This window comes from Cricetulus griseus, assembly GCF_003668045.3.
Source record: "Cricetulus griseus strain 17A/GY chromosome 1 unlocalized genomic scaffold, alternate assembly CriGri-PICRH-1.0 chr1_0, whole genome shotgun sequence".
Classification (NCBI taxonomy): domain Eukaryota; kingdom Metazoa; phylum Chordata; class Mammalia; order Rodentia; family Cricetidae; genus Cricetulus; species Cricetulus griseus.
The window spans coordinates 92,646,929-92,669,774 of NW_023276806.1; the positions used below are offsets into that span (position 1 = coordinate 92,646,929).

The 22,846-nt window shown below is 41.5% G+C and overlaps 1 protein-coding gene across 5 annotated transcripts in view; it reads left to right on the forward strand.

Moving 5' to 3' along the window:
- Clrn1 (clarin 1) overlaps positions 1-22,846 on the forward strand; it is a 38,398-nt gene that overhangs the window by 4,379 nt on the left and 11,173 nt on the right. For 2 of the 5 annotated variants that reach the window (XM_035451644.1, XM_027391660.2), the window contains exon 2: positions 19,986-20,165. The exons of 1 other annotated variant lie outside the window; for it this stretch is intronic. In XM_035451644.1, coding sequence (XP_035307535.1) covers positions 19,986-20,165 — 180 coding nt within the window. Of the gene's footprint in view, positions 1-1,668; positions 1,828-3,707; positions 3,725-10,113; positions 10,147-18,947; positions 19,032-19,985; positions 20,166-22,846 lie in introns of those variants that run through there. 2 more of the 5 variants (XR_004772017.1, XM_035451643.1) reach the window with 2 other exon arrangements.

The window sequence follows — 22,846 nt, forward strand, 5'->3', positions numbered from 1 at the left end:
TTTAATTTGGTCACTGAGATTGAAAATTTGTAAAAGCCTTGACAAAGCTGGTGTACTTCATATTTTAGAAAAGCAGATGTCCTGTACCAACTGAGGTATATGGCCCAGATTACAGTGGGGTGGTGCTTAAATTACTTCTATGAACAAGAGGTGACTTCTTGAACATATTGTGGTATAGAATAGTTGAGACTTGGGGGTCATTGTGACCATGAATGAGAGTTGGCACTCTATCTCTTCCAAGTGTGTCTCTTGTCTTCAGCTGGCCGGTCCCATCCAGGCTCCCTACCCTTCTCCGATGGCTTTCCTGAAAGAGCTGAAGGCTCTAATGTCCTGCTGATGCAACATTCCCCCTGTCCCCTCACTTCCTCTGCACATGGCTTGTATGGATACTGGCCAGAGGAGATGGGTCTGTGAGAGAAGCTTGTGTGGCTTGTCTAAGTTTTCCTGATGGAAGGAACCAACCATTGCACATTTACCCGGAATGCACAGGCCTCCTTTCCTTTAGTTTGGAGACACTTTTATCTAGACTCATTCACCTAAGAAACAGTCCAGCAAATAGATACCTTCCTTCTTTTCCATTGAAACAATAGTAATTAATGGAACAGATATGTGAGAAGGAACAACTTTTGATTTCTCTCAGCCAAACAGCCTCCTGCCCTTCCTAACCCTGGCCCTTACTATTTTCAACATCTATAGTGTATAAATACGAGCATGTGCATTTCTGCTCTGCAGAAAGATTAATCCCAAGAGACAGGGTGGCTACTGCTCATGAAAGCTCTGCCCCCAAACAGGGGCATGAAGCAGAGTATAGCAGCACCAAGAAGGACTCACAACTGCTTAGTAAGTGACTCTATTTGGATCAAGCAACCTAGACTGGAGATGCATCTGTACCGCTGGCTGAGGCTCAGGTTCTTGGCACTCTGACCATGTGTCCGTTCTTTTTTCTTCTGTCGTAAGATGGAGGTAGAAGTGGTTTCTGAATTTCTTTCCACTCGAATGTGACGTATACAATGATCTGCTGGTTTGGATGAGGTCCTTGTCCAGCCTTTCTAGTCTCTGTCACTTGATGTCTTCCCTGACTGGCAGATTTCAGCCACCATTTTGAGAAGTAGCGAGTTCTGCGAGCCCTTCTTCTGGCTGTGTTTTATGAAGTGTTCTGAGGTGTGTGCTGTGAGTCAGAACCCAGGCTCCTTTCTCTATTGAGGAGACTTTCTTGCCTTTTTGTCACTCTTTGGACCTTTTATGTTGAAAGCAGCAAGTTGAAGAAGGATCTAGTGAAGAAACAGATGCTTTGGAGTTTAGCCGCAATGGGCTCGTAGGTTTCTGAGAGCAGTCATTCTCATCAGCGCCCAAACACCTGAACCAGAGAAGAGACAGTGAAGGCTGAGAGGCTGAGAGAGGCTCCTTGCTTATTTTTTTCTCTGTAGATTCCTAGTTTGCCCTCCATGAAAAATTCCTCCAATCTAATTTCTTATACTGAAAATGACAAAAAAGAAAAAAAGATCAATCTGCTTAACATTTCAAATTTCAAAGGTATTCTTTACCCAGAAGAGGTTCTACCTGTTATTCTGTAAGCACTGGGAAATGTTAGGAAAATGCTTTTTAAAAGACAAACATTGATTTTCCCCTGAATGTCACTGTTCCCTTCTCCCACTTTCTTATCAAAAGACCAACAGAACCAGCTTTGCTGAGAATCACAGTTTCAACCGTGTGGGCCAGTGCATAAAAGTGCTAGGTACCAGTCTACCCTCCCTCTGAATCATCTCCATGCTGACAGCTGGGCAATTATTGTCCCTGAATAGTTAGAAGGAAAGACTGGATGACAAGGTAATGCTTTTTTTTGGGGGGGGAATGTTGTTGTTTTCATTTGTTTGTTTTTTCTTGTGGATGTGGGGTAGGACAGTGTCTCACCATATAGCCCTGATAATCTTGAAATTCTCTGTGTAGACCAGGCTGGCCCCAAACTCATAGAGACCTGCCAGCCTCTGCTTCCTGAGTGCTAGGAATAAAGGAATGACTCACTATCTTTAGCTATGTAGACCAGGCTGGAGTCATACTCACAGAGATTTGCCTGCCTCTGCTTCCTAAGTGCTGGGATTAAAGGCATACACCCGTATGCTTGGCTTAAAATTTATTTTTGAACTAAGGCCTACAAATGGTACATATTTAAAGTGCCAAAATGTATGTCATTTTTTTAGACTTTCTTTTTTATATCTATGAGTGCTTTCTCTGAATGTATGTATGTGCACATGAGCATAGCTGGTGTCAGTGGAGATCAAAATATGTGGCTGAACCTCCTGGAACTGGAGTCATGATAGTTGCGAGCTGCCATATGGATATTGGAAACTGAGGAGCAAGGGCTCTAAACCACTGAGCCATCACTCCAGCCCTTTAATATATGTGATGTTTAAATTGAGATAAGCATATCCATCTCTCCAAACATTTACCATTTCTCTATTGGGAAAACTTACCAAATCCCTTTTGTAGCTTTGGAAAGTCTCCAGTGTATTATTTCCTCTATAATTACTTCAATGCAGCATCACAGTGGGTCTTCCTGATCCCACCTAACTGTCTTACAACCATTGACCAAACTCATCCCCTCACCCTTCTCAGCCTCTGGTAACCACCATTTTCTTCTGAGAGTCTACAGGACTGTCTTAGTTACTGTTCTATTGCTTTGAAGAGATACCATGACCAAGGCAACACGTCTAAAGAAGTCACTTAATTGGGGCTTGCTTACGGTGTTAGAAGATTAATCCATTGTCATCATGGTGGAAAGCAATCAGGCAGGCATGGCATTGGGGTTATAGCTGATAGCTTTATATCCTGATCCACAGGCAGCAGACAGGGAGAGGAAGAGACTGGGCCTGGCATGGGCTTTTGAAACCTCAAAACCAACCACCAAGCAACATACCTCCTCCAACAAGGCCACACTTCCTAATCCTTCCTAAATAGTTCCACTAACTGGGGACTAAGCATTCAAACATATTAGCCTATGGGGCCACTCTCATTCCAGCCACCACAGGAGCCAAATTTTTATATTCTGAATATGAGTGGGATCATGTAGCACTTGTCTTTTTGTGCCTGGCTCCTGTCAGTTAATGCAGTCACGATCCTAATAGATGTCTGAACAGGAACCCTGGTGTGTCACAGAGCACTTGATTGCTCTTGCAGAAGACCTAGGTTCATCTCCTCATGGCAGCACACAACCTGTGCATCAGGGTGTAAAACTCTCAATGAAGCAACCATAGATAAAATAATACAGTGAGCCGGGCGTTGGTGGCACACGCCTTTAATCCCAGCCCTGGGGAGGCAGAGGCAGGTGGATTTCTGAGAGTTCGAGGCCAGCCTGGTCTCCAGAGAGAGTGCCAGGATAGTTTCCAAAGCTACACAGAGAAACCCTGTCTTGAAAAACCAATAAATAAATAAATAATACTGTGAGGTGACTTCAGGATCTCCCATTTCTCTGCTTTTCTTTTTAACTTCTGAAAGTGACTTTATGTTCTTCAAGATCTTTCAGACATCTCAGAAGAAAAAAGTGTGAATTCAGTGCCCATTTATTGAGTACCTCATAGGTGCCAAGTATTTTCTATGTATTAGCAACAATCATGACATGATAGGCACTGTTGTTACTAGGAAAACCTGGGATTCCCTTTTGGGTTCTTAGTTTTATTATGAAAGAAAGAGTTTATAAACAGATTCAGAAGAAGGCTCAAGGACAGATGCATTTTTTGGCATTATCAAATGTTCCTGTGTTATCAACAGAACACTGTAATAGAATATTTAAGTGTATTTATCAATGGCTTCCATGTCTAGTATAGTGGATCTGTTTTGTTTGTTTGTTGCTGTTGTTGTTATGTTTTTGTTTTTTCGAGATAGGTTTTCTCTGTGTCATAGCTCTGCCTTGGGATGAGACTGGCCTGCAACTCACAGAGATCCACCTGCCTCTGCCTCCCAAGTGCTGGGGTTATAGGTGTGGACCTTCACCACTCAACTGGATATGTTTGTTAAATAGCAACTGATATAACTAGAACAGCATAACATGGGATCCAGTACAGCTAATTCTTATTGAGTAAATAATGTACTAAAGGCAGTAAGGGAAACAGGTATTTTTTTTCTTTGCTTCATTATGAACCTAGATTCAAGGTCAGTTTTATGAGAATTTTAGGGGGGGGGGATAGGGCAAACAAGGTGTAAATCTTAGCACTTACCAGGAGGAAAGAGAGAGAGGAGAAAAGAAAAGGTCATGGGTTCAAGAGAGCAAGCACCAGGATGGTGGAAGGTGTGGACACTGTGAAACACTGAGAAAGGCCAGAGTACCAGTGAGAGGGAGCATGCTTTGGGCTATTATCTGAAAGAAAAAGAGATAGAAAAGAAGAAGGGGAAACACTGCTCAAATATTCTGGAAGGAGAGCATGTCTTCAGGAGAATCAGAGTCCTGACCAGATGATTGACAAGCCCTGCTTCCTTAAGGGAGGAGATAATAGTATGTAATGGACTTACCTTTGAAGAAGTTCAGAATGCCACGCCTCTACTGAGGACCAGGAAAAAGTAGCTTTCACTTAGTGGGCCTCAACAAAGTCCAGAAACTTTGACTTTCTCATATAGTGATTTAAATCCTAAAGCAGGGCTTCTCTTTCTAGGATACTCAGAGAAACAGGAGGTGGTATTCAAAGTTTACGGGGAGGGAAGGTGTTCATCCTCAAAGCTTAATATCTTTCTAGCTACCTACTTTTATGATGCCAGTTCTCTTGTTCAAATGTGGAGTCTGGAAGCACTGAAAGATCACAAAAATTTCCCCAACTCATCTAAGGAACCAGTATATGACAGACCTGGATTCCAGTTCATGTGCAGATGATAAATAAGACTCTTTCATCATATTTGAGTAAGAGGAGCATCAAAAAATACCCAGAGGATAGTTTTTTGGTCTTTGTTGTTGTTTTTCTGTAGTGCTGGGGTCCAAATTGGGCAGCTGTCCAGATCTCTCATGGTCTTCTTTATTGTGATGTTGAAACCTCACAAGAACATACTCTTAAATTCATTCCTTGCTTTAATTCAATCTTAAGTATCCAAAAGTTGGCTTTTGACCTTTGGAAGAGAAAATAGTCAATCCTGCTTGATAATGGAGACTGAACAGGTCACATGCTTCAGCTGAGTCTTTGAGCTATAAATTACATATCCACAGTTTAGGTTTAAGGCAAAGACATCCAAAGACACACTGTTTAGCTAACTGAAGTCTTTATGATGTGACCACTAATCCATTGCTGTGACTACAGCAATGACTGCACTAAGGCAATTAGCAAAATGGAAGACTTCCCTGATGAGTCGGCAGTTTCACAACAGAGGTATCATGACTCATGATTAAAAACTAGGGCCACAGAATTAGAGCATCAAATTCAAGTCTCCTTCGTTTCTGAGACAGAATCTCACTGTGTAGACCTGGCTGTCCTGGAACTCACTACAGTTGATCTCGAACTCACTGAAATCTTCCTGCCTCTGCCTCACAAGTGCTTGGATTAAAGGCTTTCTCACCCATTAACCCATTATACCTGGCTTAAAGTCTCATTTAAACAAAAATGAAATAAATAAGATTTCATTTTACCTTAGAAAAATCTGCATTTTATAAAGTTATAATCATATTTTTTAAAAAAAATCACAGATGTGTTACTAAGGCTTCTTGAAAATTTTATGCACAATTCCTTTGGGCTGAAAAAATTTTTGTGTGACCCTGGACCTTGGGGACATAGGTAGATAATATAGTTACACAATTCCAGCATTTTTGCAGATGATGAATCATAAAGAAGTTTAGTATAAGACAATTAGTTGGCACATATATAATTTTGTCATTTATTGAGTCAGAAAGCAAATTTTCATAATAATAATATGGATGTGATCATTTATAAAGAAGTCTTGGCTGAATTTAATACATCAGGACACAGAGCATTTCCAACATTGTTCAAAGCTGATCGATATTTTGATTTTATGATTGTCATTGCTAAGATTGCTACTTTGTATACACCTGTAGTACAAAGTGGAAGAGGGATGTTTACAGATATTTCAGCAAATGGTTGGAAACTCAATCCCAATCCAAGCCAAAATTTAGTTACAAACTTTTTTGAAACACAAGTCAGAAACTCAAATAGCAATTTTTAAAATCAAACATTCTAGGACAATACAATCCAAAGACAAACTAATTTGACACTTACATGCTGAAAGATGATGGTAGAATACTAAAAATACTTTGTTTTCCATAATTAAACCATTATGTGCTTATTAGAACAGATAACCTTTGTATGGAGAGTGAAAACACTGCAGTTTGTAACATAAGATAGCCTGGGCTGAGCCCAGGTGTTCCAAGCCAGTATACATTGTCATTGTGTGATGTAACAGCATGTTCAGTGCAAAGTGAGCTTATTGTGAACTAAGACCCAAAACTGAAATGAAAGTCATGTCTTGTAACATGGAATTCTACCTGAAACACCTCAGATTCATTATACATATGACTTTGAATTAATTTCGACTCATTCAGAAACTTTTCGTTGATGCCAGACCTTTTAAACCACCAACATTCAGTCATGTGATCCCATACTAAGAAGCCTGGCACCAAACAATGGAAAACTTTGCTTCCCATAGATATGCAGCTAAGTGCCCAGGCTAGGTGTGGTAGGTGGGATATACTTTCTTTACAGGTATGATAGAATTGAAGAAGCAAACTTAGTACCTGGTAGACTAATCTGTTCAGGGGTGCTGTTCTGCTCCATCTCAGCATGTCATAATGGTGGCAAAGTCATTCGCAGAAGTTATTGCCCCAGCGTGGTTATACCCCTGTGGATTCAGAGAATTTAACTGTGTTCTGTTATCAGAGACACATATGTCAAATCAGCTATCCCCTGTAAGCCACCACGGGTGACTAAGACTCACTGGTGGACTGCCTGCAAGTAGGCTTCAGCCAGGTGGATGCACTTCAGCTAAGAAAGAGTCAGGTGAGGTTCTGTCATATCATCGGGTCTCCTTTTAAGTGCAGGGTCGCAGATTTCATTCTGTCTGACCACCTAGCCATCAGGAGCTTGGCTCAATATCTGGCTGTGAGCTTGTGGGTGATACTAAGGAAGATGAATGCATGGGGCTTATGCCAGGGAAATCTCTTTTATCAGATTTTCATAATGACTGGCTGCTGATGGGCTGAGGGGAAAGTCAGATCAAGAGTGTTTCTGTAAAAAGAAAGAAATCTCTCCTCCTCTTATTCTCTTTCAAGAAAATGAATAGCTGGGCTCCATGAAGCAAAATGGGTCTTTAAAAATAAAAATGTCTTTTATGTAGAGAAAGACAAGTTGAGAAGAAAGGCAGACCCTCTGATACTACCTCTGAGGCTTTAATCTGAGCAGAAGTTGCTGTCATTGCTGACATCATTATCAGAGGCCGCCTCTGTTCCCAGAGTCTCACAGATGGCATTATCTGCATTTCACATCTGGCAGATGAAGGCAAGAGGGCTGACAAGACCAAAACTATTAGATCAGTGGTCCATGAACCTGACTGTCGCTTAGCAGCACCTAGGGGGTTTTTAAAACAACTGACGATGCCAAGGCTCCATCCCAGGACTGTTGGATCTGGCTCTGTGGGGCAGAAGCTGCAGTGTTGGTGGGTTTAACAGCTCCCCAGGTGAGTGAAATACCCTCTCATAGTTGAGGGTAGCAGTCAGGACAGGTGGCAGCAAGTGAGGCTAAGAAGTCAAAACTCGGTTTGAAACAGGGTGAGAAGCAGTGTTTAGCATTCCACATTTAGGAGATTTTCTGGTCAAAAGCATGCTGGGGTCCTTGGCTTTCAGTCATTAAACTGTGCATGCCCTTGAACAATCTGGTGGATAAATCTGCAATGAGAAATGGAGTGCACTTGCCTCTCTGTCGAAGAGGCATTCTTTCTTTGTACGTCTGCCCACCAGCTACATATAGATAAGTCCAGCTGCTTGGGCCAAAGAGTCAGCTTTGGCCCTGCTAGAATGGCTCCTGGCTGTTCACCCCAACCTGTCTGTGTCAGTGAAGCTACCTAATCTGAGGAAGTTGCCCAAAGATCTGAGACATGTTCTTTAATCACTTGAGCTGAAACAAAGCCACTATTTTGACTCACATCTGCCTGTCTTCCCTGAAAAGCCCCTGGTCCTTCAAAAGAGTCCCACAGGGGTCTCCTTTAGCAGTATGATACCAATATGAAGATCATTTTAGACAAGCCATTACAGAGAGTGTCCAACATCTTGCACACAGGAAGAAGAAACAAGAAAGGAAACAGTACATCAGATGATGAAGAAAGTGTGTGACAGGCATCAAATATGTAACGAGAAAGCAAAAATCTAGTGTTTTAAAAACAGTAATAGCCACCTACCTGATGACAAAGAAAAAAAAAAAAGAAAAATCTGTACTACAAAATGAAAAGTTGGTCTTAATTGATTTCACATAATCCAAGAATTACAGTGGGAGAAGGAGGCACTTTGGTCCCAGTGTAAAACATGTAATCTGATCACCTAATGGCCCCTGCCCAATCCCAGTGGTTGGTCCTCAGACTAGAAAATGCAGACACTCTACACTGCGTGATCACATCCTACTCTTGTCAGCAGTGCAACCCTCCTGCTGTTCTCATCAGGTTAAAGAAATATTTAGGCAATTACTGCACATTTCCAAAGAACTTCTACATAAGCGATCTCATTTATATTTTTCATAAGCTCTGTGACATTTCTTCCTTCCTTCTTTTCTTTCCGCCTTCCCTTTGACACACAATAGTACATATTCATGGAGCACAATGAGGTACCTCAATACGTGTGTGTTGTATCAAATCAGGGTAAGGAGATATATTCAAAATCTTCTCTTTGATATTTTGAAATATGCAATGCAATTTTGTAACCAGAGTCACCCTACTGTGCAACAGAGCATACTTCTCCTGCCTAATTGAAACTCCATGCCTGATGACCAATCTCTCCCCAGCCCAGCCTCTGGTAACCACTATTCAATTCCCTATTTCTGTGATATTGCTGATTCACTACCCACATTTACAGATATGGGAGCTGAGATGCTTGGAGATCTCATAAATAGTAAAGGCAAAACTTTATTAGGCCCTAATCTTCATGACCCCAAAGTGCTGCTCGGCTCAATCAGGTACTCCCTCCCTGTCTATTCCTAACCCTCCAAGCAGCAACAGCATCAGCTTTTGCTTTGGTAATTCATTACATTTCAGTCATTTGTCACTCCTGAGCAATGCTGTATTATACATAAACTCAGATTAAATTTACCAAGTCCTGTTTTTAAGACTACTAGAGTAAGAAACATGACAGACAGCATAAAGGGATAATGAAGGCTTTGCGTAAAATATAACAAAAAAATCCAGCAGCTAGAACTAAAATAAATTTTGAAGCAATTGGAATGAAAGTCATATATTTGGGGGTATCAAATAAAACATGGATTAATGACAAGCAATAAAGGAACATATGTAGCATTTAGTAAAAACAAATGCTGTTCACCTCTTTTTATTTGATTTTTTTGAAAACATGACTTTACCTGTAGAATAAAAAAATTGCAAGCTATAGATATATATACCACCAACTTCTTTCTCTATGAAAGGCCCCTTACTGCCTATGTGTACCTTAGCATTCTGCTGGAGTCCGAAGATGTGAAAACCATTAGAAAGGATATTTGCTCAATTACAGAATCTATCGAAAGTCTTCATAATCAATCACTTTGTCAGTCAGAATGAGCTAAGTTGTGTTTCAATAACAATCCAAACCCTATAAGTTTTTTTAAAAAATGTATTTCTTGATGATAGTACATAGCTATTTGTAGGTCAGCAATAGATTCACTGTAGGTCACAGTTGCCATATGAAACATTGACAGTTGGCAGTTGTAACAGAGAAAGTATTCTGGAGACCATCACACTAGCAATTAAATTCTCTGACCTGGAGCTCAAACCTTCCACTTTCACACTTTAATTATTTTGGCCAAGGCATGTTGCATAGCACACCAAGTTTCCGAAGGGCCAACATGTGATAAAGAACCACAGATATCAATGTCTGAATAACAGTGGTCACTATCCCAATTATTGTATTTGCTCAGAAAGCTCAATGAAAAAGAGTTACTCTCTATGAGGACAAGGTAGAGAAATCAGGCAAGTGCTCAAGAGTGAATCATATTTCATTGACTATAAGCAAGGACTTTCCAAGTAAAGGAACAGCAGGGCTTACTAAAGCCAGAGAACAAAAGATGTGTAGTGGGAAAAGGAAGATAAGGCTGGCAGTCAGGGGTGGGGTTGTGGGGGGTGGGGGTGGGGAGGTGACCAGGATATGACAGATGCTTGCTATCCTGAGGCAGTTACCTTGGGATTGTAGGCAATATGAAGCCGCTAAGAAAGTTAAGGCCCATGACAGGACAGATGATAGATGAGAAGAAGAATTAAAGAAAGGCTGAGGCAGGAAGTCAGGAGGAGACTTGCAACACCACAAAGCAGCTAAAGGAGAGTGGAAAAAACAGAGACACACTTCCTAAATCCTCCTATAAAATAGCAGCTGGATATATGACAGAATACACAGGAATTTTTACAAAGTTCTGGAAAGTTGTTACTAGTCAGTGAGATAAGAAGGGCAAAAGAAGCAATTGTAGGAGAAGATGAAGCAGGAGTTGGTTCTGCTTGATTTGATGGTTCAACTGTGGAGCACAAACAAAAGACACCCATCTGTTAAATAACCTTTGAGCTTGAGAGCAGCCTGGGGTAGAAACGGAGAACGGGCAGCCTGCAGGTGGGAGGCAGCAGTTGGAAGCACAGCTCAGGATGGAATTTCTCAGGGAGGGATGGATACAAAGAGACATGTCCTGGAGAAGAGTTGTATACCTGAGGGAGAGAGATGAGACACTGACAGAAGGGAGACTAAGGTACAAGAGACTGATTGAGGGAATCCTTGGGAGGAAAGACCTTCATGGAAAATGGTTCATAGGTCTAGACACCACAGGGATGGCTATAGGCAGATAGCCATATATAGGACTGCCAACTCACAAAACAAAACAAAAAACCACAAAAAAACCCACAAAAAAAACAAACAAAAAAACCCCAATGACACATAGACTTATTATTAACTATAAAAGCTCAGCCTATAGTTTAGGCGTGTCCCACTAACTCTTATAACTTAATTTAACCCATTTCTATTCATCTATGTGTTGCCACGTGACTCGTGGCTTTTACCTCTCCTCCTGCATGTCTCCTTCCCTTTGTATCCAGCTGACAACTCTGCCTTTCTTCTTCCCAGAGCTGTCTCTGTCCCCAGAATTCCTGCCTAACCTCTTCCTGCCTAGCTATTGGCCATTCAGCTCTTTATGAAACCAATCACAGTGACACATCTTCACACAATGTAAAGGAATATTCTGCAATAGATGGCAAGTGAGAGTGTGAATATGGTTCATAGAGTGTCCCAATCAGAAAGATAGGAAGCCTTTTTCAAAGAAGCCATGATGAAGTGGGGAAGGCAGGTGATTACAGGAGTTGAAATGGCAACTGGAAGGAAGGACTCTGGCATAAGGACTAGGTGTAAAGGGAAAAACTGAGATTAGAAAATGGTAGATTCCCCTAGGCCAGGCTACCGAGTTTGTCTGTGTGAGAGGACAGAAGGACAGACAAAAGGCTGAAGATGGTAGGAGAGGTAGGCAAGATAAGGTGGGAAGAGTCGCAGAGCACAGAGAAAAGGCTTCATCCTGCAAAACATTCTTTTCACAAATAGCAAAGGGAAACTTTTGCTAGACTTGGGGAAATGATGGTACCTTAGTTACTTTTCCATTGCCCTGATGAAATACCATGACTAAGGGAATGTATAAAAGAAAGCATTTAATTGGAGTTGATGGTTCCAGAGGGTTAGACTCCATGACTATCATGACAAGGAGCATGGCAGTAGGTAAGCAGACATGGTGCTGGAGCAGTAGGTGAGAGCTCACGTCTGATCTACAAGCATGAGGCAGAGAGAGAGAGCTAAAATCCACCCCTAATGACACACCTCCTCTAACAAGGCCACACTCCTCATCCTTCCCAACAGTTCCAACAACATGTAGGCAATCAAATATATGAGCCTGTGGGGTCCATTTTGATTCAAGCCACTACATGTGGGCATGTGACATAAGGACTGAAAACTTGAAAAACTTTCTAATATTTCCGCTTGCTCTGAGAAATGGGAGTTTATCTTACTAGACTTTAATGAGCCCTTTGTAGGACCATAAGAAATGGAAGGGGGAGTGACAGGTGCCTAAGAATATGGGATACTAGGTATGTTGATGCAGGCCTGTAATTCCAGGATTTGGGAGGCTGAGAAGGATGATTTTGAGTTTAAGACTAGTCTGGGTTACTTAATAGGTTTAAGGTTAGTCTGTACTACATAGAGGCTATGTCTCAAATAAATTAATTAACAAACAAACAAATTAAAAGTCAGGTGGGAACCCCTGACAGGGACAGGAGTGGGAAGACTGAAAAGGCCTTTACAGGTTTGTCAGTGCAGAGATTAGAGGCCTGAAGTGTCCCCATCTGGGCAGGAGACAGAGTCCAAGGAGCACAGACCCTATGAAATCAATGCGTGAGAGCAAAGCTCCTACACAGTGCTTCCCTGTTTCTGTGTTTGCACTGCAAGTCATTAACTGATGACTTATCCAGCTCTGTTTCATAACAGCCAGCTCCTGGAACAAGGATATGACAGCCTTTCTTTGCTTGTCAGCTCTGTAGCCTGGATTTTCTTCCTCATCCTCTTTTTTCGGGCACTTAGGTGCCTTTATTCTGCTGTCAGAAGGGTGAACCCAAAGAACAACTGGTTATCATTTCAGATCTCTCCATGCTACTGTGTGCAGCAATTGTCTGTTTGTTTTTGTTGCTGATTTATAGTGCATGGACATGCACACCTTGCTCAGTCATCTGCCCACTGATGCTATTTAATTGATTTTAGTGTTGGTGAATATGAATGAAGACGTATAAACATCTGCACAGAGGTTTGAGTGAAGTGTGTTTTTGCATTCTCTGAGGTGAGTTCCTAAGAATCAGAATGGTGTGCATTGATAATCTAAATCAAGCTAGGTTCTGGAACGGCCAGGTACAGCCATGTGCAGACAAGCAAAATAACCTTGGCCCCCAGCTATACTGTGTATGAAAACCTCAAAATAGAACCAAGGGGTGGGGAAGATGGTTGGGTCAACAAAGTACTTTCCATGTAAGTGGGAGGACCTGGCTCTCATCTCCAGAATCCATGTAACGAATAAAGACTAAATAAGTTAGATATGGTTTAGTTTATAATCCCAGGACTGGAGAAGGGAAAACAATCAGACCTGTGACCAGCTGGTAAACCCACTGATATATAGCAGTTTCCTAGAACATTCTATCCTTCCGGGAAGCTTCTTAAGTAGGAAGGTAAACAATTCAAATAAGCTCCAGGAAGTCCCTGAAACTGACCAGCTTCACTAGGCCCCTCCCTGCCAGAGTAAGCAATAAAAGCTGCAAAGAAGACTCTGACCAGTTGTCTGGGAGAAGCACACACCTGCTCAGTGGCCTGAAAGGTCACTTGGCAAGGACACTCTAACCTGTTGAGCTGCCCATAGGCTGTGCAGGGAGCTCCAGGTTTTCCAGCTCTTGTGAGCTGTCGCCCATGCTGGGACGGGCTTTAAAGTGCAGCTAGCTGTCTTTGAGTCATTTCTGTTCCTATAAGTAAACTAGCACCCATACTCTTGTGAGTAGTTACAATAAAACTCATTTGTCCAACTCACTGGTTGGGCTTTGGTGGTCTACACTACATACTTTAGTCAGTCTGAGGTGAGTAGACACAGGTGTGCTGCGTTTTCCCCAGAAAAGTTTTGTCACCCAACACCCACCTACCATAACTGGAGAGTCCTGAGCTAGTGTAGAAACCTGCTACCAAATACAAAATAGGTGGGCAGTACCTGAGAGATAATACCCAAGGTTGTCCAGTCTTCACTCACACACACACACACACACACACACACACACACACACACACACACACACACACTACAAATTTTAAAAAAGAAACATCAGAAAATATTTGTGACCTTTCATTGTCAAAGGCTTCTGAGATTTGACATCTAAACTCTGACACATAAAAGAAAAAATAGATAAACTGGACTTCATAAAAATAAAAAAAATTCTTCACAAAGCACAGAGATGGACCCCAGACATGGAGAAAATATTTGATTTTCTTATCTGATAAGAAGCTTATATCCAGCATGTATAAAGCTGATTCAAAACAAATAATCTAATAAAAAATATATAAAAAGTATGAACAGACATACCACCAAAGCCAATGCAAATATCAAAAACAAGCTCAAGCATAGTCTACCTCATCAGTCATTTGGGAAAGGCTAATTAAAACAATGAGATAGCCTACACACCTATTAAATGGCTACAGTTTTTAAAGCTCTGCTGAAAAATTACGGGATAACGTGAAGGGATGCACTCTCGGCCTGTACACATGGGGGAAGGCCTAGGCCGGGTCCAGAATGATGTGGTGGACTTTGGGGACCCCCGTCAAGGGCCCTACCCTGCCTTGGGAGTGGAGGGTGGATGTGGTGGGGGGCAGGTGGGGAGTTGGAGGAGGGTTGGGGGAGGGGAAGGAGAGGGAGAAGGGATTGACATGTGAAGCAAGCTTGTTCCTTATTTGGACTAATAAAAAAAATTTTAAAAATTATGGGATATCTGGGTCCTAGCATTACTGGTGGTTAAGTAGATGGCACCTACATTTCGAAGAGCACTTGGCTTTTTTTTCTGGAGTTCTACCTGCAGAAGCTGAGAAGTTGGAGTAAGAAAATGGGGAAAGTTTGGAATGGGCAGAACATCCTACATCTTAATTGTAGTAACAGTCTTATAAATGGAATACATTTGTTAAATCTTGCAGAGGTTTGGCAAGGTGGCTCAGTGGAGCTTGCTGCATAAGCCTGGAGATCTGAGCTTGATTCCAGGAATCCACAGGAGAGATCAACTCAACAAAGTTGTCTTCTATCCTCCATATATGATGTGGCATATACACAACAACAACAATAACAATGTAAATTTTTAAAAACTTACAGTCATAAATAGATACATTTTCCCCATGTTAACTTTAAAGTTATCTTAAAACTAGAGGGTACCAGAAGTGACCACAAAGGCAGCTATGTCACTGTGAGGTTACGTAAATTAATTCTCTTTTCCTCAGTAATTTTACTCTACACACTTACTGTAAAATAATATTTCCCTCCTATTTTTATAAGAATTGAATATGCTGGGCCAAGTTTTGTGGTAAAGGAGCCCGCTACCAAGGTTAAGGACTTAAAATCAATTGCATTGTGGAAGAGCCAATGCTGCTGAAAAACCTGTTTTGTAATCAGTGTTAATATGACTTGTGCCTGGCTAAAGCTGGGAACAGTCCATGAAATAGTGTGTCACTTTAATGACATTGGGTAGTGTGCAACTAGGAAGTAGTATCCTGTAGTCTTCTGTTCTTTCAGGGTTAATATTACCATACAGTAAAATATTCAAATATTTAGATCTATGGAGGAGGAGCTATCCTTAACCCAATAACCTAGGCCTCCAGAAATCTCTCAGCTGTTAACAAGTGAATGGGAGTTAATTGCTAAAACAGGTAGCTAGAGCCAACTTTCAAAAAACTGTTATCTGGTTTCTCTCTCTCTCTCTCTCTCTCTCTCTCTCTCTCTCTCTCTAAATAAGTAAAACACAAAAACTTAAAAAGAATAAAGTGTATGCACTCTCTGATAGCAGAGCAAATGTGATGTGATTGTTGGCTTTTATTATTAACATTCATAAATGACTCTGGGGAAATGTTTAGTAATCATGAAAAGGATGCTTGGAGGATGGGCTATTATTACCAAAACATAAGAAACCTCATAAAATGTAAGCCTGTGCACCCGGCTGGGTGTTTTTTTTTTTTTTTGGTCAGATCCAAAAGAAACTCAAATGGCTAATTGTGATGTCTATTAGCATACCGAAGTGTCTGCTTGTCCTCCAGGCTTACTCAGTGACTGTGGCTCCTCTGAGCTCTTCAACTTTCTACCCCTACCCCAACCTCTCCAACCTATAGGTTTCCCTTTCCTTCCTCCAGTTTCTGATTCCTATATAACCCAACCAAGTATGCCATGCTATCTAATCTCTTAGTTCTCTTGGCTCTTAGCCCTCTCTTGCTCATCTGTCTTTCTCTATCACTCTCCCCAGCCCCCTCCTGTCATGGCCTAGTTCAGTCTACTGGTCATGTTCAGTCTGCTACTTTCTCTCCATGCTCTGGGCTCTTCCAGTTGTCTGGCTGTAGTCTCTCTCATATCTAGAATAAAAACATTTTCCTCAACCACACCTTGGAGTGGCATTGCCCTCATTTCATTCCATTTTCTCACAGGGAATCTTAAAATCCTTCCTAAGAATCAGAATGCTCTTCATGGTAGTGTATTTTCAGTGAAACTTCTACCTATGTTTGTTTCAAGTTAGTTGTTGTTAGAGTCCGAGAGAAGACCCCCAAAAGACCAACAGTCACATATGTAATAAACAAGAATGCTTTATTCTAACATGGGTGGCACATGGCAAATACCCAAAGAAGGTCAAAAGCTCCTTTTAATCAGAGTTAGGGAAATTCCAGGGAGCAGGGATTAATCTGGGGCTGATTGGTGGAGGAAAGATTAGTCTGGAGCTGATTGGTGGTAGCTGATTTTGGGGGATGCCTAGTGGTTAGGGATTTTTTCAGTGGCAAGGTAGGGAAAGCTATCTGTAGTTACCAGGAGACTGTGGTCATCTTCTGAATCAGCAGAAGGTCAAGGGGTGACTGTTGATTGGTTGCCCCTGAGCTGTAGTTCTACCTGAGAACTGTTTGCTCAGCTCCAGCCACCTCCAGTAAACTGAAACTAAGGCCTGGTCTCTGGCAGGGCCCATTAGAAACCTGTCTTGGCTCTGGTCTGGCTCCCTGGCCCTGTTGTTACCTTACAGTTGTTACCTTACATTTTTGAAGAGGATTAACACACTTTCCCTATCCACACAATGAGACTTCCAGAGAGGTGGGTGGGAACTGGCTTTTAATAACTGTTGCTAAAAAAACAAGTAAAGAGCTGGCCAAAGCAAGTGTGGGAATAGCAGGGTGAGTTGCTTGAATTGTCTCCACAATTAGAATCCCCAGAGGGCAGGTTATGGTAGCAGAAGGCCAGCTTTTCCCCTAGAAGTCTGAGACTTCCATACCCCAAGGAGGCAGGGCGGAGTGGGCCACTGTGATGCTGAAATGAGGTCAGTTTCAACTGACCAGCTATGAACTTAACACACACATTGCCATTACACTAATTATAAATCTTGGGCATTAGTACATAGACTCAGTGGTGTGTGTGTGTGTGTGTGTGTGTGTGTGTGTGTGTGTGTGTGTGTGTGTGTGATGGGGGGGTGTGGGTGTAAGTATCTGTGCTGATCATCTTCACTTCCACGGCATTTCTTTGAGACAGGGTCGGTCTCTCCTGGCATGGTGGGACAGGCATTCTAGAACCAGTAGCAGGTGGGTCTCTGTGAGTATGAGGGCATCCTGATCTACAGAGTGAGTTCCAGGCCCAGTTCCAGACGAGCTAGGAATACATGGTGAGACCCTGTTAGAATAAATGTAGGAAAGAAAGAAAAAAGTTAAGAAAATGCAGGGTCTCCTTCTCTGAGGGAAAGCTCACCATTTTTACTAGGTTGGCTGGCCAGTGTAGTGGCATCTAGCCTTGCCAGTGTATTTGTGTTAGTGGCCACACCCATTTGGGCGTGGCTTCAGGTTCCTAGTGACTAGGAGGTGGAGAAGCATGGAACAGGCTCTCTCTCTCTCTCTCTCTCCCTCCCTCCCTCCCTCCCTCTCTCTCTCTCTCTCTCTCTCTCTCTCTCTCTCTCTCTCTCTCTCTCTCTCGGATCGGGAGGGCAGAGGCTGCATCCTCTGGAGCAGAAACGCCATGACAGTTCTTTACTATTATCTATGTAAGTTGTTCCCCAATAAACACCCATATATCTCTTATCCTGGGTCTAGTGAACTCATTAACACCCTGCCTTCAGGCCAGTGAACTCCTAGGGTCCACCCAACTCTGCCTTTCAATGCTTGGAATGTGCACCTATGCCCTGCTCTTTACATGGGTGCTGGCATCTTGAACTCAGGCCCTCATGTTTGCAGAGCAAATGTTCTTACTCACCGAGGTGTCCTCTCAGCCCTTGTGACTCAGTTTTTAATAATATACCTATCTCAGCTGTCTAGAGAATTCAGTCAGGACAGCAGAGCACTTAAACAATCATGATAAACACATCCCTCTACCCAGCCCCCAGTGGCAGGACAATGCACATTTCTCTCTATGTGGTTTGCTTCTTTCCATCTAACATCACATTTTGATGATAATTCCACATCTGTTCCTATAGAATTGCTCTGATCTCTGTACAATTCCATTGTATGGGATTAGATGCACTATTGTTAGACATACAAGCTCTTCCAAAGCTTTTGCTATCACCAAAGATTTTAGCAATGACTACACTTCTAATACTTCACCAGACTCATATGCCTGAATATGCCTAGGAGAGGCTCCTGTAAATAAGTTGTTGAGCTAAAGGGTGTGGCCATTTCAGTGCTTCATAGATATTGCCCAGACTCAAGGATGTTTTTCTACTTTTTACTCCCAAGAGAAGTGCACAAGGGGCTCCCTTTCCCTACACCTTGACTAACATGGGTCAGTGCTAAATGTTCTGGATGTAGCAGATGCAGTTTTTATCACAGGACAATAAAGGGACAACTAAGCTACATGATGTAGTTAATTCTTGAAGGGCATTGAGGAAATAACTCTACCTCTTAAAGGACAAGTGATACCTGATACCTATGTAAAGGGAGACAACCATAGTAAACACATCTGAAAATAAGCAATCAAAACTGCTTGCTCATGTTCCAATTGTCTGTATACTCTCATCAGGTTCCAAGCTCTGTGGAAGACATCTGGGTGTTTGTCTTGTTTTTTGGCTCTACCTCCAGCTCCCAGAGCAATGGCTGACACATAGTAGGTGCTCAATAAGTAAGTTAGGCGTTGGGTAGATGCGTTGAACTGTACTTCCCTTTGTTGTCCAGATTGATTGGAGGCGGTATGCTGATGCAACATTGGTAGCTGGCATCTGTAAGGTTTTTCATCTCCTGAGCAGACAAGAATAACTTGCCCTGAATACAAAATCTAGGAATAGATTCATCATGTTTACTAAATGGAAAAACATTTCTTGTAGTACCAGAAATAACTTTCCCACAGCTTTGTGCTACATCAAAATATTGAAGCTGATTGAAAATTTCCAATTCTCTACTATTGTTATGGCCTAGAAACCAATTTTTATATTATAACAAAGAAAAGTAGTATAAAAAACTCCTGATATTTGAATTCTCCCAGGTGTATTAAAATTTTAAATATTATTATAAAATTTAGATAGACTTTCTTTCTTCCTTTTTTTTTTGAGACAAGATTTCTCTGTGTAACTGCTCTGGCTGTCCTGTAACTCACACTGTAGACCGGACTGGCCTCAAACTCACAGAAATCTACCTGCCTCTGCCTCCTGAGTACTGGGATTAAAGGTGTGCACCACCACCGCCTGGCTAGACAGGTTTTGAGTTATTAATCTAGCACCTGAGTATAATCAAGGACTGAAGAATCTCCCGTACCCCCCAAGTGCCATAGTTTACTGGTGAATCCTAGGAAATGAGCCCATCTTTAAATCTTTGTGTAAACCCCTTGTAAAATTGTAAGTGAAGGGAAAATGTATTTATCAAAAGTGATTTTTAGTGATTTTGGAGAGCATGTAAAAGAATAGGGATTTAAATTTTAAGCTACACCTGCAGAATACTGATCATAAAATTCTTCTAGGGGGAGGGGAGGGAAAGGGAACTGGGATTGACATGTAAAACAATCTTGTTTCTAATTTAAATAAAAAAAATGGAGAAAAAAATTTTCTAATCCTTGGTTTATCCTCAGTCTTCCCAGATTTGCTCCAAGCCATCCCAGTGAGCATCCATGTCAATATCATTCTATTCTCCATGATTCTTGTCGTCTTAACCATGGTGGGGACAGCCTTCTTCATGTACAATGCTTTTGGCAAGCCCTTTGAAACTCTACATGGCCCACTAGGGCTCTATCTCGTGAGCTTCATTTCAGGCAAGTATAAAATTCTATCACAAATGACAAAGTGCTTTTCAACATGTCAAAAGATGCTCAGCCTAAATGTAGTTATGCCATGCATGCGGTAATACTCCTGTAGCATTATACATGACAGCAAGTAAGGAAGAAATACTATAATTATCTAACAATATGGAATTCATTGTGTACATTACAGTAGTCTCTATGAATGAATATAATCTTCACATTATAATTTTGAAGATGTAATCAGAAGGATAAATGTTTGTATCAAAATGAAAACAGCAGTAAGATTTTACAAATATTATGAACCTGTTGAACTATAAATGCAGAAAATATACACATAATATATTGATGGAATTGCTTATATAGACATATGCTTTTCTCACATACACACCAATATAGAGGCTATGTTTATATATGAGAGATGGGTGGGGTTACTTTGTTAGTTGTGTTTATCTCCATGGATGGTCTTATTTTTCCTCATGGTTATCAATATTTCTTTCTTTCTTTCTTTCTTTCTTTCTTTCTTTCTTCCTTCCTTCCTTCCTTCCTTCCTTCCTTTCTTTCTTCCTTCTTCTTTTTTTTGGGGGGGCAGTTTAAGACAGGGTTTCTCTGTGCAACAGTTCTGACTGTCCTAGAACTTGCTTTGTAGACCAGACTGGCCTCTAACTCAGTGAGATCTGCCTGCCTCTGCCTCCCAAATGCTGGGATTAAAGACATATGCCACCACTGCCTGGCCCTATTATCAATATTTCTAAATGTTCACTAGTGTGCATTTATTTATTCATAATCAGAAAAATAAGGAATTTTCATCATGAAAGTGATAAAGGCAACCATAGATGAATGAATAACCATACTCAGGACTGTCAGTACTTCATGTAGACTAACCCACTTCATAACTGGGTTAATGAAAAAGATGTAAAATCTAGTCAGTACCACAAGGTACCTATAATATATTTTTTGAAGGTGGAAAAAAAGATGAGAAAATGAAATCTATTTACATAATTCATGTGTGACTATCTTTCCATAGTGAGTCTCTGATTTTACACCATTCCAAACTTACAGATCAGTTTAACATTCTATCATGTTCTATTGATGATTTCTGGGAGATAACAGCTCATGCCAGCCAAAAATATAATGAAAGTCCCTGCTGGACAATTTCTTTCTCCTTTGAAGTTGCCCTTGGCAGCTAGCTCTGAGGCAGTCAGCACAGACTCATTCCTCTTGACACGATTGTCTTCTCCCATACAAGCCAACTCCAGCACCAACTTGTACTGGTGACTGCCTAAAAACAGAGTCCTGTAGTCAACAGTGCTAGTGGATTTCAGAAGGCAGTTTACTCGCTACTTACACACACACACACACACACACACACACACACACACACGTGTGCGTGTGCACTTACATATGCTTAAGGTGGTCTCCATTCATACCTTACTAACCAAAATATTTACCCAACTAAAAGGATCACTGTCCAGTAGGGATTCTGCTAATATTTCCTCATATATATATATACATATATACATATATATATATACATATATATATATATATATATATAATATATATATCTTTATTACAGTAATGAGTTGTCTATGAGGGCAATCCAAGGAGTAAGTTCTCATTTATCTCTGGCAAAAGCAGCCAGCATGAAAGCTTTCTGTATATAGTTAAAAAAATTTTCAGAAGCATTTGTTGACTTTAAAAAGCAAGCTGGGAAAAGTGATGCTAACTGGATGGTGAGAGAAATAAGAATACGGGGATAAAATTAACAATGCAGTCCATAAAGGCAGGAGAACCTGTACCAGAGAGCAGCAGGCAGGACTATGACAAAGGACTGGCTTTGAATGGAGGCGAGAAAGGTACAGGCTCAAGGTGGGATACACAAGCCAAGATAGCAATTCAGTCTCGCAGGAAGGTCAAGGGTTAAGCATTTGGGGATTATGTCACCCACTAAGCATCCCAAACCAAACTGGTAGGCAGTTGGTTGAGTCTATGAGCATCTAGGAAGTAGACAAACTACAAATGACTTCAACAGAGATGTAATTTTTTTAAAGATTTATTTTATGGGTTCTAGTGCTCTATGTGCATGTACACCTGCACGCCAGAAGAGGGCATCAGCTCTTACTACAGATGTTTGTGAGCCACAGTGTGGTGACTGGGAATTGAACTCAGGACCGCTGGAACTCAGGACCAGTGCTCTTAACCTCTGATCCCTCACCCTAGCCCTCTAGACTTAAAGCAGGGCAGTGGCTCAGGTAGGACCCCCCAGGTGGACAGCATCCACATCATCTCGGAACACGTCAGCAAGGTGAATTCTGAGACCACAGCCCCAGAGTGACTGAATGGGAGATGCTGGCGTGGACACACATCTGTGCTTTAGTTTGTCCTGTAGGCGAAGCCCTTCTGTTGCAAGCTGCAAGTACAGCTAGAGCAGTGGTTCTCAACCTTCCTAGTACTTCTGCCCTTTAATACAGTTCTCATGTTGTAGTGACCCCCACTACACAATCATAAAATTATTTTCGTTGCTACTTCATAACTGTGATTTTGCTGCTATTATGAATCATAATATAAATATCTGTGTTTTCTAATGGTCTTATGTGACCCCTATGAAAGGATCGTTTGAACCCCCCCCAGGGGTCTTGACCCACAGGTTGAGAGCCAGTGAGCTAGAGGGAATTGACTAAGCAGGGAGTAGA